Source organism: Hyperoodon ampullatus (genome assembly GCF_949752795.1).
Source record: "Hyperoodon ampullatus genome assembly, chromosome: 20".
NCBI lineage: Eukaryota > Metazoa > Chordata > Mammalia > Artiodactyla > Ziphiidae > Hyperoodon > Hyperoodon ampullatus.
The window spans coordinates 20,121,939-20,140,406 of NC_136933.1; the positions used below are offsets into that span (position 1 = coordinate 20,121,939).

Sequence of the window (18,468 nt, forward strand, 5' to 3'; positions counted from 1 at the left end):
GATTTTAATTTATAAGTCCTTGCTATGCAGTCTGAAAAGAAAATCTATTTTTTTTATGAAATACAAAGGCAGGGTTGAAACACAAGGCCAAATGGAAAGAAGGCTTGTTGTTTCTCCATCATGGAAAATAAGCCTCAGTAATGTTTTAAGTAGCCCAGTGGCAAAAAATTAAACAGAAATACACCAAATAGTGCCAGAGGTTTTCCTGGGGTAAAGTACACAGGAAATGTCATAAAGCAAAACCTGCCTTAACACCATCCAGTTCACTTAATGAAATATGCATTTAAAAAAAAAAAAGCCTGTAAACTAATAGGTGGGTGAGGAAAGGGGAAGTAAAGGTATGAAATTGTTCTTTTTCTCATTTTGTTTCTAATCTTTTAATTAAATGAAATGGATTTCAAGATGAGCGAGCCTGAAAAAATTATCACAGAGGTTACCTGCATTAATCCCTTAGGCTAATATTGATGATAATAATACCATAAAAGAACAATATCTTGAGAATTTTTGATGTTTTTCACCCGTTATGAAAGCTATCATGTCATAATTTGGTTAATAAAATGTTAAGCTAGCATATTTTAATATATTCTCTGTGTTATGAGTTTAGAATAACTGAGTAAATATAATTCCTACAATAAGGAGTTGAACCCATGCACTGATTAGCTCTACACTAGAGCTGACCCAGGAACTCCATAGCATTTGGGTGGATACTGGGTCATCTGGTATGCTGAGTCCATTTTAGGAATTCAGGCCTATTTTAAGATGTACGAATGTATTCATTGATTTTAATGATTTCTTTATTAACTTCTTTCTGTAGGATGTTGGTGAGTTTTGTATCCATATCTAGGAAAGTCCAGGCAGGTCCTTAATTTGGGAAGAGGGCAAGGAAAAAATAAGAGTTTGAGCATGTCATGGTGGAGTAGCTTGACTAGACTAACCCTCTCACACACGCAAAAATTAAACTTTGGACAAAATATTAAAAATTATCTAAAGGTGATGGAGAGTGACCAAAAGTATGCAGAAACTTGAGGGGAGTTAATTCTAGTAAGAAGGGGATCATATTTCCAACATTTTTTCAACTTAGGGCAGGCCCCAGGCAGTGCCACTAAGAGTCATTAAAACTGATATAGAAACCTTGAGTCTTAGTAGTTGAGGAATCTGAGGACAGAGTTCAGAGTAACCAGAGTCTAGAAAGTGAGGAGGAAATCCTGAAAAAAGAAAGCCACAGAGGGTAGCCATACTGCCCAAATCTCTCACTGATCTCAGAACCCCACATCTTTGGGGCAGACTTCAAGCAGCCCAGCTAAAACTGAAGGAACTCAAAGGATATTTCAGCTGTTGCCCACTGTGGGGAGATAGAATTTGGAGCTTGAGGTCAACCATATTAACTGCCTACTAAACAACAAAGATTCTTCAGAAGGACAAAACAGAATCCACAGTTTCTATAATGTATTATTCACAATGTCCAGGATACAGTCTAGTTATATCAGACATAAGAAGAAACATACTAAAAAGAAAAGGCAATCACTGGTGACTGATCCTGAGATGACCCAGATGTTGGAATTAGAAGACAAGGATTTTTAAGGTAGCTATTATAATTCTGCCTAAAAACAAAAACACCAAAAAAAAAGACTTTTAATGAATGGATAAGAAATTTCAGCAGAGAAAAAGAAATTGTAACAAAAATAGCAATAACCACAGGATCAAATGGATTCTAGAAGTGAAAAATAGTGTCTGAGATTAAAAAATCACCAGATGGGTTTAATAGCAGTTTAGAGATGATAAGAGAGTCAGTGAACTTGAAGATAGAAAAATCAAAATGATCTAATCTGAAAATGTGTGAGCAGTCAAAATTGGGTGTGGGGAGCTTTTTGTTTGTGCTCTTATTGTATATAACCTTCCTTTTGATAAGGTTACTAAACTAGTAAACCAGGGGAATGTTTGATCAGAATGTATCTTGATTTTGATAGTGCTTTAAACAAAATTTCTCATGATACGCTCATGCACAAGATGGAAAAATGTGCACCACATGACTATATGTAGAAACATTCATTCTTGATCTCTGCCACTCTCCCAGACTAACTTCATTGCATAATGGGGGTTGTATAAAGTGCAATGCTGGAAACAGGGAAGGAACACTCACCTATTACCTGCAATTTTTATTCATTTGTTGTCCTCCTTCACTAGTGTATAAACTCCATGAGGGCAGGCGATGCCTATTTTTAATTTCTATCCTCCAGTTGCCAGGACCTGTAATTAGTCCTGCTCTCTCAAGTGGGGACAAGAACTGGGTGAACATGAGAGTGGGCATGGTGACAAGGAGTCCAGGAATATACTACGTTCAGAAATTCAGGCAGACAGAATGTTTGTTCCAGGGAAATCAGTTGGCCGGCAGATGGTCTTTGGTACCAGGCTACCGTTGGAAATAAGACTTCAGTCTCTTGAGGGTAGTGTTTCTCAAAGTGTGGTTCAGATCGCTTGCTTCCGAATTACCTGGAGTGCTTGTTAAATGTCAGTTTTGGGGACTAATCCTAGATATGCTAAGTCTGTACCTCTAAGGATGGGTCTTGGAAATCTACAGGTACCCTAGGCGATTGTTATGTATATTAATTTGAACTGTTTCTTTTTAGAGGTTGGGGAGCTGACAAAAGCAAGGACTAGACTAAGTCCTAGGGCAGGTTTCAAAATCTTGGCACCACTGACAGTTTGGCTGGATAATTCTTTGTTGTAAGGGAGTGCTGTCCTGTGTATTGTAGGATGTTTAGCAGCATCCCTAGTTTCTAACCCTCTAAATGCCAGAGTACCCCCTGTTCTCCCAGTTGAGACATCCAAAAATGCCTCCAGACATTCCAAAATGTCCCCTGGAGGGTAAAATAGGCCCTGCTTGAGAACTGCTGCTTTGTGGGGGTCAGAGTAGTAAGTATCCAAGGATCAGAAGAAGGAGAAGGCAATATGGGGGAATGTCCACCTACTGGAATTGGAATGCCAAGTTAGGGCCGGAGCTACAGCAAGAGCTTCTCCTTTATAAGGCTGATGTTGGTAGCTTAGCTACCTTGTTGCAGAGGGGCCATGTACGTCTAGAGTTGGTGACAGATGGAATATAAATATAAAAGCTGAGAATCAGACAAGGTGTGGCACCAGGTCTCAGTCATGGCTGTGCACTGGAATCAATGTGGAATTGTAAAAACATAAAAATGCCTCAGCCAACCTTAGCTCTTCTGAAGCAGAATTTCCAGTGGTGAGGTCCAGGCAGCTGGTACACAGGCTGGATTGGGAACACTCACAGAGTTAGATGACATCCTCAATACTGTGTTCAGGAACTCAGAAAGAGACAGGTGAGGAATAAAACTGTCTCAGCATAGCAGACCTCAGCAATGCTTAGTGTCTGAGCCTCTTTAATAGCTCCCATCCCATCCCACACGTGAGGATGAAAGCATTATATAAATACATATCCATTGTGGCTAAACTGTCCTAAGTAGGGAATTTCCCCAATTTTACTCTTATCCTCTGTTCTGAACCTACTTGCTCTTTTGTAAAATGTTTCCTGTTCCCACCCCACTGCTTAATACCCCATTTCTTTCTCTCTGTGCAGCCCCCCTGTCCTGATATTTGTTTGGCTTGTGTGTGATTTGGGCAATATTTTAAGAGGTAGAATTAGAGCCTTGCTGACTGACTGGATTGGGAGTTTCTAATTTCCTTTTAAAGGTACTGATTAGGCATCTATTGTATTAAGTAATGCAAAGTAAGACTGTAAAGCAATAAGACAGCTTCCACAAGCTGCACAAGAAGCATCAGTTTCACAGAGTAGCACTTCATGCTTTATGACAGGAAATCCAGAAAAGAAGAGAATTCTGTGGTACTTTAAGTGTGTACTCTAAGTTTCATTTCCATGTGAAACACTGCAGTTGACTAAAAAAAGTACATCCATGGAGAATCTCAATTAAACTTGATTAATCTTGGTTAAATCTAGCAACTGGTTCAGCAGTAATTCCATAACAGCCCAATAATTCTGTTAAAACACTTCCACTGATTTTTTTATTCAGAAAAAAAGGAGAAGACAGAAACAAAAATCCTGGTCATTTGCAATATCTATCAGCTTTCAATTTGGCTCTCCTGTTTAAACAAAAACAAATAACAAAAATTAATCTATGTAGAAACATGTCATATATAGCCAACTGCTACTAAACATAAACTCATGCTCAGAAATTATGCTCTCAATTTTGGTTATATTACCACACTGCCTATATTAAAGTATTTTAATTAAAATTTTACTTTTCAATTTTATGTTTCATACTACATGGATTTTAATTCTTACCAAAAAAATCTCTTCCTGATCTTTAACTCATGTTGCTTAAGGGCTTTTTAAATCCATAACAGCGATTTTAATTGCCTCTGAATTTAAGCATGCCCTAAGCTTCTACTTAACAAGGTGGCAATGTTGTATTTTCGTTAAGTGATAAAAGTTAGAGGACACAGGCCTTACTCTATTTCTTTTCTTTTTTTTTTTTTTTTTTGTGATATGCGGGCCTCTCACTGTTGTGGCCTCTTCCGTTGCGGAGCACAGGCTCCAGACGCGCAGGCTCAGCGGCCATGGCTCACGGGCCCAGCCACTCGGTGGCATGTGGGATCTTCCCGGACTGGGGCACGAACTCGTGTCCCCTGCATCAGCAGGCGGACTCTCAACCACTGCGCCACCAGGGAAGCCCCTCTATTTATTTTGAGTCCATATCCTGATTATTATTTATAGCCTATTCTTGATTTCTTAGAAATAGGTGCATGTTAAATTTGCTCAGCTGGAAACAATTATTACATCATTTGCTATCTTCAGGTAACCACCTGATCAACTGGTTAACAGGAAATACCTGATAAAACACTGTCTTTATCAAGGAATGTAAAGAAATGTCTTAAGACTAATTTTGCAACATAAGACTTGAATGATTGGCAGGAGATTACCAAATTCTCTCTTGATCTGGCACTTACTTGATTTATACTTGTAAGCTCACAGCTAAACCTCTCTAACCATTTTTTTAAATTTATTTTTTATTCTGAATGAAGATGAAATAAACTTTTAAAATGTTTTTACTGGAGTGGAATTCTAGAAACTTCATAAAGCTAGGCAAAAAGAATTATTTTCAAGAGGTAGTAAATATTATTCACACTTTAATATTAATATTGTTGATAGTGATAACAATAACACCATTATCTACATAACCCTTTTACAGTTTACAAACTAAGTTTACATACATTATACCTCTTCTGTATCTATTTTTTAAAATTTAATTTTATTTTCTAAGCATTTTTTAAATGTTGTAAATCTAGGACACTACTTACCTAAATAGGAAAACTAATAAATAAATATTAATAATGTGCTATGATAAATATCCTGCACATGTCTCAATTCAGCTTAATAAAAGTGCTTCAATTTTGTTATTCAATTTTATACTTAGAAATTTTTAAACTTATTTTTATCTCATTTTTGGAAAGCTGTACTACTTTAACAGAACCCACTGAATTTTGAAATTAGCCAAAGAACTTCCTTCTAGCCCTGGTTCTAATAGTTATAAAAAGTTGATGGTAAATAAATTTATGAAACAGTTTCAGTCAGACCTGAATTTCTTGCAATAAAATATATAAGCACTTGGAATCTGGCTATTTCCAGATATTCTTTCTTGGTGATCTTTTCCCAGACTTATGATGTCCTTTTAAGGTAATACCACCACATTCAAAAATTAAAAATAAAGACAAAAATTTGAAAATTACGGTAATTAAAAAAAGAACATGGGTTTATATACACTACTTCTATTGGCCACTGAAAATAGTTGGAAATGATTAAAAATATACCTACCTGTCCAGAAGTGTTTCATGCAAAAATCCATCTTTCCGGGCCTTTTTAAGAATTTTACTGTCTTCTTTACTTATTTTAAGTTTGTGGTCTTGGAAGCTCTGGAATTTCTTTCTGTTAAGAAAATATCTTTCTTGAAAAATATCTCAAACTTTGATTATACATGTTTACTGATGAGCTTAAAATATTTTTAAAAGTTTTTTGTTTATTTAAAAAAACTAATTGTTTTTCTTAAATAACATACAACTTTTCAACAACAAAAATGACTTCAGTACCCCACCATCAAGGAGGCAGTTGTTTGGATAGCTCTACAAACTCAAGATTTGGAATATTGGCTGGAGTCTCCTGTGTCCTGGCAGCATTTGGTTGGCATTATGTACTGACAATGACAGACACTCTGTAGAGTAGGGAGAATAGACTAACTCAAGTGACTTGAGCATTGAAAGCTAGCAGGATGATAATTACGAAAACTGAAGCCTTAAGAGAAGCATTCAGTTTAGTGCTCTGTCCTAGAGTCTACATTATGTTGTCTCTGCTTGTCCTTCAGGTTATTTTATTTTAGGTGCCTTGAGAAGCATGTCACTGCCAAATCTACAGTTCTAAAAGGAAAAAATATACGTACACATAATTGATTTCACACTGTTTAACATTTCCTTTGTCTTCTTCTGGAATATCATCTTTTTTCTCAGTTTCTCTTTCAGCACAGGATCTAATCTGGATATTGGAGATGAGAACCCAACAGGTTACACATTTATCTTCCCCTTGCTCCACCTTACTTATTACAAAAGAACATTCTAGGTGATTTCTTATGCAAAAGAAGAAAACAGTTAACTTAGCAATTAGATTCAGAAAAAGACAGATTCTAGATATGTGTTTTTATTTATATATATAATTTATCTAAATAATTGCTATTATATGTTTCTTTAGAGCCCTTACATCAGTAACACTGAAGAGAAACTTATTTGAAAAGCATTTTACAGATCAGATCCCACTAAGCCAATTAGGCAATAATTTAACTAATTTAATTTTGGCTGCCAAAGTAAATACAGTAGGATCAAATTATCCTGCTATTTAGTGTTCATTTTATAACACTGTAAGTTTAAGACAGTAGCTATTTTACTATGCATAGGATATTACCAACACATTAAAACTTTTAACACAACACAATTTATTTCATCTAATTGGAATCTATCCCTTTTAAATCCTCCTTTTTTGACAGACACTTACTATCACATTCCATACATTAATTGATACAGATATAGCAATGAGGATCAACTGAGTGGGGTAAGAAGAGGACAGAATTCAGGGCCATGAAGCTGGCAATTTGCAGCCCAAAGGACCCACATTGGAAAGGGATCTCTGTGGCTTAGAGCACAATTCCAAGATTGCTTAGAAACTGGTGAGCAGGAGGCATGTGCAAATAGTATGTGACGGTTTTGGCTGGAGGAGTCCTAGAAGACCTGGGGAAATTCTGGGCCAGGCCTGTGACACAATACTGCTTTTGGCAGGAGGGAATGTGTTCTGGTAGATAAGGCTAGGCTATAAAGGTGGATGCTGACACACACTAGCAGAGCCTGCAACGTAAAAGGCAAGGAGGAAAGAGTCCTGGATTATCATTGCTCAGAGCTTCCAGGTAGCTGACTAACCAGACAGACCCAGGGAAATCTGACAGGTACTTCGTATAAAAACGGTTTCAATTATTGATAAATATAGCATAGTGTGTTTTTATTTCTGTAGATGTGCAAAGTACTGCACATACATTTGTACTGCTTGTCTTCAATAATCATACTTTTATAATGTAATCCAGATGAAAAACAATTCAAGCATGATACAATCAAATTAAATATAAATAAATAAAATTAAAAATAGGTGAGTCAGAAATCCACCAGCATTTTTCTAATGACTGCTTCCTGAGAAGCAGTGTGGTGTGGAACGTAATTTCTAGAGTCAGTTGGGCCTGGGTACACATCCTGTCTCCACTTTATCTGTGTGACTTCATGAAGTGACTGATCAAAACAGTGAGGATGCAGGGGAGGTCAAAGGTTGTTTCCTCCACTGTAAAGTTAAGATAACCTCACAGGAACACTATGAAGATTAAAGACAACTATGCATGTGCCTCACTCAGCAGAGTACCTGCAGCTACTTGCTGTAGTTTTGTTTATATAATGGAAAAATATTACGACTAATACTTTTTAAAATATAACAAGAATATCTAGGTTTTAGATTTAAATTTTTTGAGATTTTGGCAGTGAAAATGGCTTTTGAGAAAACTATGGAAGATAGACCGAAACTTCTAATTCCCGAGCTGTCTAGAATGGTATTTTTTTTCTCCATCAGTCAACTCCAAATGATGAAATGAAGGGTTACTGGTATTAACATTCTTGTTTAAAGAGATTAGTGATATTTTTCAAGGTAAAAAGAATACTGTAAGACTATAAAACTGAGGATTATGAAAATTGAGAACATTTTAAAAATAAAATATATGACACAGAATTTAAAACAAAACATATACAGATACTTGATAGATGTGTTTAAATTGTGCTGACAGTAGAGAAAATGTAACATGGATTTTTATGCTTTATTTATAAGGATTAAAGCCACCTTAGAAAAGGCTTTTTTCCCTCATTTCTTTAAGCCTTCCACTCTGGCCCTCACTGATGCATTACACACAGCGAATCTGGATCAGACTACAACATTTTAAAGAGAAGCAGTCACATCATACATGTGACGTGTATTAGTCTATAGAAAAGTCTCATGATTACCTTTATCATTTCTTCTTCTCCTGCCGTTTTACTTTTTGCTTCTATATCACCTGCTTCATTGCATCTAATAAAGCAGCTATTTGAGGCCAGTAAAGCCATTTTCCCCTAAATGAACAAAATAATAAGAAATAAGTTATGAGAATACCTGTGAAAAAAATTCTTAAGTCTTGAGACTAAATTGAATTTCTCCCATGTCTAAAAGTAATCAGGAAAAATAATGTGAAGAAAACCTGGAAAAATAAAAAAACATACAGAAAAGAAAACCAAAATCACCTATAATCTTACTACTCAAAGATAACCACATTAAATATTTTTAGTATATTCTATTAGTAGGACTAAATTCTAACTGTATGGAATAGAATTATTTCCCTTGGCCTCAGAGATTTATTGAGGATATAACTGATTTAGTGTTTTAAAAAAGTTAGCTTTAAAGACAAAAAAAATTATAACAGTAGTGTTTTAAATTTTTCTCCATAATTAGAAAATATAAAAACATATCATAGTTGATTGAAGTATAATCAACTATACTTGAATAAAATTTAAAAAATGCAGAGAAAACATATCTCATAAAAGCTAGCTTTCGATGCCTTTGAATTTATTGCTCAGAACTTTAAGAATCAAGGTCTGAGGGACTTTTGGGTGTAGGAAGAATTAAATCTTCTATCATATCCAGTTACAGAAGTGCTAATAACGTGGATTTGACTTAATTTCTTATTTGAGGTGGTAAGGGCTGGGCTTTCTGTCACCTGGATGACTTTTGGTAAGCTTGGATGTGGCTGTATAGTCTAAGGTGATTTAAATCTGTGCTGCTGATCTTTCTGCTGAGTACCTTTTTGTAATAAAGTTTTACTTGTTACATCAGGGACTTAAAACTTAGTGTTTTTCCCAAAAATAAAGTGAAATGAACATCCCTCAAATTCTGTATAACTGGTAGTATCTGACTCATCATCCTGGCCTTATCATATGTTGGCATTTTCTGTTGATATAATGAAAAATATCTATTCAGTTTCTTTGCCCATTTTAAAATTTTTCTTTCTTTTGCTATTGAATGAGTTTCTTATATAATTTGGACATTAACACCTTATCAAATATATGGTTTGCAAATACTTTTCCCAATCCATAGCCTGTCTTTTCACTTTGTTGATTGTTTTTTTCCCCTGTGTTGCACTATTTTTTGAGATTTTTAAGGTTATGAATTCATGTTGGTTTTAAAAATTTTAATGCATTATTGCAGTCTACTTTTTTTGTTTCTTTTGAACATATGTTCTCAATGAATGTTAGAGACTTTCCCATTCACTGACAAGGAACTTTTATAAACAATAAAAGTACTTACATCTTGAAAGACTGGTTCCCATTGTTCTCTTGGTCCAATTGCATCTGAACGCCCAACAACAAGTCCATCTGAATTTATACCTAGGTATTTTCCATAGCCAGATTTCAGGGCAATTCTTCAGATCAATAAAATAGATCAATGTTAAAAACGGAGAGAAAGGAAATTAAATATGGAACATAAAAATAGTATGTGTGTGTATAAAAATTCAAGACTAACCATAGTCCAAATGTTCAAAAGCCATGTGTGGCTAGTGGCTACCATATTGGACAATGTAGTTCTATGTATACAATTTAATATTCTACTTTCTTAACACAAGTATTATATAATACCTTATATAGCAAACATTTTCCAAATTCATTATTCTTCAAAAACACTACTTTTAATGGATATATAATATTCTATTACAATGTATCATATTGTATTACAATGTATTAATTATAGTTCAACTCAAGCTTACCTGGAATCAGACAATTTGACAGCTGTAAACTGCTCTGGAGGACTAGGACCCTCATCAACTACAGGAGAAAAAACAATTTGAAATAAATTTGACATTTCTTATAAATATACATGTAAAGATACTCTTTAGCTTGAAAGAAGTAGCTCTTTTAAAAACAAACATAAGAATATTATATTATGATGTAATTATAATACAGTATTCATAGTATCAAGAGTTACTTTATCTTCTATATAACTCATGTTTAGTTTTGCATACTTAACAAGATAGGTCAGCATGATGCTTATTTAGTCACTTCCAAGATACTATCTCTTTGTATTTTAAAATGCAGTCAGCACATAGACAAATAAGCACTTAATATTTAAAAAGCTAAATGCTTTAATTTATTAAAGGGATGGCCATTCAGACAAAAAGCTACTGCTTTTTAATCTTCTAATTTCTTCGTATCTCATTAGTGCTTCTTCCCATGGGCTAAAAGGAATGAGAAAACTTTAAATTATTAACAGTTAGTTAATGCTCCAGATTAGTTTTGGCAAAAGGTCTAAGGAATAAAGGAATTCAAACCTTTGACTCAACCAGGTTTTCTTTTTCTTTCCACTTATTATTTCAATTATTCATATTGTTTTTGATTCCCATGGATACTCTTCTGGAACTATATAGAATGTTTTTAAATGCTTACACTGGAAAGAGGGAGTTGCCAATAACTGGTAAATAGTGAAGAAGGAAAAAAAATGGAAGAGTCAAATCAATGGATTCACTCCTTTGGAATATATTCGAGATTTGTTAGAATTTGGCCTAAGTGAATGAATGTCATAAAATATATACTGTAGCCTTTTCCCTTCCATTGCTTCTACCAGACACACACCTTCTTTATGTGGAGCTCCCAGTGTAAAAAGTCCATTGTCAAGTGCATGTATGTAGGTTCCTTTATCCATTTCAATCGCTATGGTTCCTGAAATTTCACCAAAGTTTGTTACTGTCCACCAGATTCCTAAAAAAATAAAATCAGTAATTTAAATTTATATTCTGGATTTGACAGAAGGTTCTTACTTGTTGCTGTTGTCATTATAACATATTTAAAATTTTTATTTTGTAGTTGTAAGAAATAATACAGGGAGATCTCATATACCCTTTAATCACTTTCTCTCAATGGTTAACATCTTGCATAACTATAGTCAGTATCAAAACCAAAAAACTGACACTGATACAATCCATGAAACTTATTCAGATTCATCACTTTTACACACACTCACTTGTATGTTTCTATGCGGGTATGTAGATCTAGGTTACTACCACCACAGTCAAGATTAGGTTCTTTTAAAATGTAAAATAGCAGTACACATGAAGGCACAAAATGATATATAGAGAACAGACTCTCTCATATCAGCCTCCAGTCATCCACAACTGCTTTCCAGAGGCAATGACAATTGCAACCTGTTTCTTATGTATCCCTCCAGATTATAATTACAATTGCTAAGACTAAGGTCAGGGAGCTTATTACGTATATTTTCCTTCTAGGAGTTTTATGGTTTCAGGTCTTACATTTAAACATTTAATTCATTTTGAGTTAATTTTTGTGTATGGTACAAGATAGCAGTCCAGTTTTCCCAACATCATTTATTGAAAAGACTGTCCTTTCCTCATTGTATATTCCTGGAATATGCATTGGTTTATTTCTGGGCTCTCTATCCGGCTCCATTGATCTATGTGTTTGTTTTTTTTGTCAGTACCATACTGTTTTGATTACTTTAGCTTTATAATATACTTTGAAATCAGGAAGTGTGATACCTCCAGCCTTATTCTTCTTTCTCTATATCGCTTTGATTATTTGGGGTCTTTTGTGGTACATATAAATTTTAGGACTGTTTGTTCTACTTCTGTGAAAAATGCCACTGGAATTTTGATAGGAATTTCACTGAATCTGTAGATTGCTTTGGGGTTAGTTTAGACATTTTAACAATATTAATTCTTCCAATCCATGACCATGGAATATCTTTTCTACATGTCTTCTTCAATTTCTGTCATTAATGTCTTATAGTTTTCAGTATACAGGTCTTTCACCTCCTTTGTAAATTTATTCCTAGGTATTTTATTCTTTTTGATGCAGTTGTAAATGGGATTGTGAATTTCGCTTTCTGATAGTTCATTATTAATGTATAGTAAATGCAACAAATTTTTGTATATTCATTTTGTATTCTGCAACTTTACTGAATTCGTTGATCAGTTCTAACAGTGTTTTGGTGGAGTCTTTAGGGTTTTCTATATATAATGTCCTGTCATCTGCAAATAGTGACATTTTTACTTCTTCCTTTCTGATTTGGATTTCTTTTTCTCGCCTAATTGCTCTGTAGGACTTCCAATACTATGTTGAATAAAAGTGGCAAGTGTGGGCATCCTTGTCTTGTTCCTGATCTTAGAGGAAAAGCTTTTCACTGTTGAGTACAAACCTAAATTGTATCCAATTTTTGTTGGGTCTGATAATGATAGTGTTATGTATTAAAAGAAAGAGCAAAACAGAAGGAAGAAAAGAGAGACAGAAAGAGAGAGAGACTGATCTTATAAGAAATGCACATTTATATATATATGTATAATGACTTAGTATCTGTTATTTATTTTAAAATTCTCCAGAAAAATCTATGCATGAGAGATTATCTCACAGTGGGCATGTGTGTAAATGAAACAAGACTGTTAAAATATTGATTATTAGGGGCTTCCCTGCTGGCGCAGTGGTTGAGAGTCCACCTGCCGATGCAGGGGACACGGGTTCATGCCCCGGTCTGGGAAGATCCCACATGCCGCGGAGCGGCTGGGCCCATGAGCCATGGCTGCTGAGCCTGCGTGTCCGGAGCCTGTGCTCCGCAACGGGAGAGGCCACAGCAGTGAGAGGCCCGCGTACCGCAAAAAAAAAAAATATTGATTATTACTAAAGCTCAGTGATTCATTATATTCATTGAAGATTCATTACATTCTTTTCTCTACTTATGTATTAGTTTGAAAATTTTCCATAATAAAAATTTTTTTTAATTGAGTTAATCACACTGTACAAAATTATCTATTCAGCTAAACAGGTCAGGCTTTTCATAACTAATAAAAAATTAGTAAAAGTTTAGCTTAAATGAAGCTGGACCTTACCTAATATCATATACACATACTAACTCAAAATGGATCAAAGACCTACGTGTAAGAGCTGAAACTATCAAGATAAAACTCTAAGAAGAAAGCATATGGGAGAAGCCTCATGACACTGGATTTGGCAATGATTTCTTGGATATGACATCAAAGGCACAAACAACAAAAGAATGAACAGACAAACTGGACTTCATCAAAATGAAAATTTTTTGTGCATTAAAGGACACTATCAATAGAGTAAAAAGACAACCAGAAAATATTTGTACATCACGTATTTGATAAGGAATAAATATCCAGGATATATAGAGAACTCTTAAAACTCAGCAACCACAATAAAAGCAACCCAATTCAAATGATGGGCAAATGACTTGAATAGGCATTTCTCCAAAGATATGCAGATGGCCAATAACCACATGAAAAGGTGCTCAACATGACTAATCATTAGGAAAATGCAAACCAAAACCATAATGGGATACCACTTCATACCCATTAGGATGGCTATTATCAAAAAAACAGAAAATAACAAGTGTTCACGAGGATGTGGAGAAACTGGAACTCTTGTGCACTGCTGGTGGGAATGTAAAATGGTATGGTGGTTTCTCACAAAATTTATAATAGAATTACTGTATATGATCCAGCAATTCCATTTCTGGGTCTATACCAAGAAGAAATGAAAGCAGAGTCTTGAAGAGATATCTATACAACCATGTTCACAGGCAAAAGGTAGAAGCAACCCATGTTTTCATTGATAGATGAATGGATAAACGAATGTGGTATATACGTACAACGGAATATTATTCAGCCTTAAAAAGGAAGGCAATTCTGACACATGCTACAACATGGATGAACCCTGAAGACATTATGCAAAGTAAGACAGTCATAAAAGGACAAATACTGTGTGATTCCACCCTTCTGAGGTACTTAGAGTAGTTGAATTCATAGAGACAGAAAACAGAGAGACAGAAAATAGAATGGAGGTTGCCAGGGACTAGGGGGGAGTGAGGAATGGGCATTTTTAATTTAATGGGTGCAAAGTTTCAGTTTTGCAAGATGAAAAAAATTCTGGAGATGGATGGTGGTGATGGCTGTATAACAACGTGAATGCACTTAATGACACTGAATTGTACACTTAAAAATGGCTAAAGCGATAAATTTTGTTATGTATATTTTACCACAATTAAAATAATTTAGTGAGAGCTTTACATAATTTATTTCTGACTTATAGCTATAATTGTTTTCAGTAAAAAAAAAATGCTTTACTCAGAATCATTATCAGCATCCTATGATCATTAAATCTTTTTAAAAAATGTAACAGCTAATGATTTTAAATAATCTGTATTTTATATGTTCTGTGCCATGTTGACCAAGTACACTTAATGTTGACTCTCCCCAAATGACCTAGATTCAATATAATTCTCCCAGAAAATCCAACAGGATTTATGGTAGAAAATAATAAATTGTAAAATTTATATGGAAATGCAAAGGATCTAGAAGAGTATAAAGAAGTATAGAAGTATAAAGAAGAAGTATAAAGTTGGGAGATTCACACAACCTAATTTCAAGACTTTATGAAATGACAGTAATCAAGACAAATATATCGCTAGAACAGTAGACAAATCGATGGAACAGAGTCCAGAAATAGACTTAACACATATAAAGTCAATTGATTTTTGACAAAGATACCAAAACACTTTAATGGAGAAAGGAAAGTCTATTCATCAGTGATGCTGGGACAACTGGATATCAATATGAAAAAAAAAGAGAGAAAGAGAAAATAATTTGTAAAATGTATTTGGTTAAATAATATTTATCTATATTAGGCCTTTAAAATGATATATCAGCATCTTTGGGTTATTAAGCAGTGTAATGATTCAGAGAACCATGTTTCCTCTCTCCTGTGCTTTGTTCTGATGATGAAGAAAAGGCCTCAGCAGTGACATCTACTGTGCTAGAGCATAAAAGCAATCTATAATTATAAGTAATATTTGAGCACTTTAAGACAAATATGAGTCGGTCATAAATTCCTTCTACTTCCTTTTTACTACTTATCCCTACTAGGAAAATATTTTTAAAGGGATCTCAACCAATATTAACTTTTCTCAGAATAAAGTATACAAAACTGACTCACCAACAATATCAAGTTGAATTTCTTCATCTTCTTCTCTTTTTCTCTTCTTCTCTTTGCTCTTTTTCTTCTTACTATAGGAGATAATTTATATAGATGAGTTTAAATATATTGATTTGCATACTATCATAAGATGGAATCTTAGAAGACTCTTTTAAGATGTACATTGATATATAAATTATTGATTTACAACGATATACATTGATATGCCCTCTTACTTCTAATCCTGAGAAGTCACTTCTGATCCTGTACATACTGTGTTACAGTTAAGAGAACAGACTCTGGAGCCAGACTGCCTTTTAAAAGCCTGATTCTGTCATTTCTTAGCTCTGTGATTTTTGGAAAATTTACTTAATCTCTCTGTAAGTCAGTTTCCCCACCTACACAATGAGGATAATAATTTAACCCAACTCGTAAGGCCGTTGTGAGGATTAAGAGAATGCGTATCTTCATACATTGCTCGTGAAAATGTAAAATGGTGCAGCCACTTTAGAAAAGAGTTTGGAGTTCTCAAAAAGTTAAACACAGAGTTACCATAGGACTTAACAATTCTACTCCTAGGTATACACCCAAGAGAAAAGAAAACATATGTCCGCACAGAAACTTGTATAAGAATATTCATAGCAGCATCATTCACAAGTGCCGAAAAGTGGAAACCCAAATGTCCATGAACTGATGAATGGATAAACAAAATGTGTTGTATCCAGACAATGGAATATTACTCAGCCATAAAAGAAATGAGTACTAATATAACATAGATGAACCTCGAGAATGTTATCCTAAGGAAAAGAAGCCAGGTACAAAAGGCCACATATTGTATGATTCCATTTATATGAAATATTTAGAAGAGGCCAACTGATACAGACAAGTGGATTCGTGGTTGCCTGGGATTAGGGGATGAGCAGAATGGGGAGTGGCTGCTAATGATTGTGGGGTTTCTTTTTGAAGAAAGACAGTGGTGAACCTTGTGAATATCCTAAAAGGCACTGAGTTCTACTTTAAAAGGGTGAATTTTATAGTATATGTATTCTATCTCAATAATTAAAAGAAAACCAAGAGTGACTTTAAAAAATTAATATGTAGTACTTAGAACAGTTCTTGGCACATAGAAAGTACTATGTGTTAATTATATTGATAGTAATAATGATTATAAGACACACTTGTTTGTATTTTCATCACAAAATAAGCTTTCAGAAGCTAACTCTCCCCTCCCTCCTATGAATTCAGACAGTAACAGTTTCACATGTATTCAGGATAAATTCTTGATGCCAGACCCCTAGGCAGCGTTCTCAAGTGCAGTGGCTTCAGTTTGCTCCTTGACACTTTCTTTCCATCTCTCATAGAAGTACCTAAAACTCTATCACTCAGACCAGGATGAAATGCTCAACATTTTTGTGAATAATCAACCTCGAGCAAATCTAGCAGTTAAAAAAGAGGGGGAGGTATGAGTGGGCAGATATCTTTTCCTAAAAATCTAATACTCATAAATCACCACTATAACTTCTTCCTTGTGTTTGGCTCTAGTTATTTACTGTGCATATTATCTCATTTAATCCTCATAATAATCCTTTTAGAGTATCATTAATCTCTCCCAATAAACGAATAAACGGAAGCTCAAAGATATTAACGTACCTGCCACAAATCACAAAATTAGTAATTAGTGGAGTCCAGGTTCAAACCCATATCCTTTTCAAAATCCACATCTACATACTGCATTAAAAGCTAATTTTTTTCTAGGTGGGAGGAAGACAATGTTGAAAATAATTATTCCTAAGAAAGGAAGTTACTGTTATAACCTACACGATCACACTAATACAGACCCACCAAGCATAGGTCTGGAGGTGGGGGGCTCATCAAGGGACCCGAACTTGTGGCTCCTGGGCTATCGGTCCGCCCAGCTAGGGCGCGACTCTGGCGGTGCGTCTCTGCACCGGCGCCGGGAACTGAGTCCATCCCGGCAGGAGGCCAGGCCCAAGGGCTGGGAGCCTGAATGACAGCTCCCGGCGGCTTCCACAGCCTAGCCGCAGGGAGGGGAGAGCGGAGGGTTGTCGGAAAAGAGGGGCAGATTCTCCCGCACAAACTCGCGGTTTACCTCTTGGCCTTGGTTCCCTTGAGCACGAGTTTGGTGGGCTTCACGTAGGAGTATTCGGCCATGGTCGCGGTGACGCTTCTGTATTAAGACAGGGAGCTGGCTCAGGGAAAGATACGTGAACCGGGGCAGAAGCGGGCGAGGGAGGCACAAGAGTGGGGATGGAGTCCAAACTCCCTGAGAACGTACGCAGCAGCGGAGTGGGAGTATTTCCCCGGAATCCCTGGCCTTTCTCTCCCGAATAATGAGTCCCAAATAGAATTCTACTTCCTGTTGACAACCTGGGGCTACGGCAACCGCAGAGGGCCTAAATATACCAGCGTTCATTTGCTCCGTCCTAAGAACGGGAACCTTAAGGCCTTTCTAAGCGAGGAAACCGGGGAGACGCGCCCTCTGGTGGATGTGGCGGGTCTCACAGCCCTGCTCGGCGTCTTGAGCCACTCTGGAGAGAGCCGCCTGCTAGGCCTCGGGAGGAGGCGCTAGTTAGATCAGAGGGTGAAATAAATGACTCCGTCAACCTTCCGGACTCTGCACAGCGGACGGGTCCTGAGTGCACCCCGCGGCCGAGGGCTGAGCCGGCGTGTGGGAGCGGGGCGGTGGGTAACACAGAGCGCGTTACCTGGCCTTGGACGACGTCACGAGGCATCTCAATTACGTAAACTTTATTGTACTGTTTTAATTACGGAGGCTGGAGTAATGTACAGGAAACAAATAGGGAATAAAATAAAAGACAATTA

The 18,468-nt window shown here is 35.9% G+C and overlaps 1 protein-coding gene across 2 annotated transcripts; it reads right to left on the minus strand.

Moving 5' to 3' along the window:
• Nucleotides 1–4,004: 4,004 nt before the first annotated feature.
• FRG1 (FSHD region gene 1) lies at nucleotides 4,005–17,993 on the minus strand. Of its 2 annotated transcripts, XM_079726679.1 has the most exons (10): nucleotides 17,921–17,993; nucleotides 17,735–17,812; nucleotides 15,646–15,716; nucleotides 11,254–11,379; nucleotides 10,392–10,449; nucleotides 9,935–10,049; nucleotides 8,602–8,706; nucleotides 6,462–6,553; nucleotides 5,843–5,953; nucleotides 4,005–4,110 (listed from the first exon to the last, which is right to left on the minus strand). In XM_079726679.1, exons 2-10 carry the CDS (start codon nucleotides 17,794–17,796, stop codon nucleotides 4,074–4,076), a joined length of 777 nt encoding a protein of 258 aa, XP_079582805.1. In that variant the 5' UTR covers nucleotides 17,797–17,812; nucleotides 17,921–17,993; the 3' UTR covers nucleotides 4,005–4,073. The 2 variants fall into 2 exon arrangements, with proteins under 2 accessions (XP_079582805.1, XP_079582806.1); XM_079726680.1 differs by lacking the exon at nucleotides 17,921–17,993 and having other exon boundaries at nucleotides 11,254–11,340; nucleotides 17,735–17,912.
• Nucleotides 17,994–18,468: the final 475 nt, after the last annotated feature.

Coding starts and splice junctions, on each gene's coding strand:
- FRG1 (XM_079726679.1), bottom strand. CDS start 17,796: ATGGCCGAATACTCCTACGTGAAGCCCACCAAACTCGTGCTCAAGGGA. Junction 10,450..11,253: donor GGGAGCTCCACATAAAGAAG/GTGTGTGTCTGG, acceptor TTTCTCCTGTAG/TTGATGAGGGTCCTAGTCCT. Junction 6,554..8,601: donor GAGAAGAAGAAATGATAAAG/GTAATCATGAGA, acceptor TCCAATATCCAG/ATTAGATCCTGTGCTGAAAG.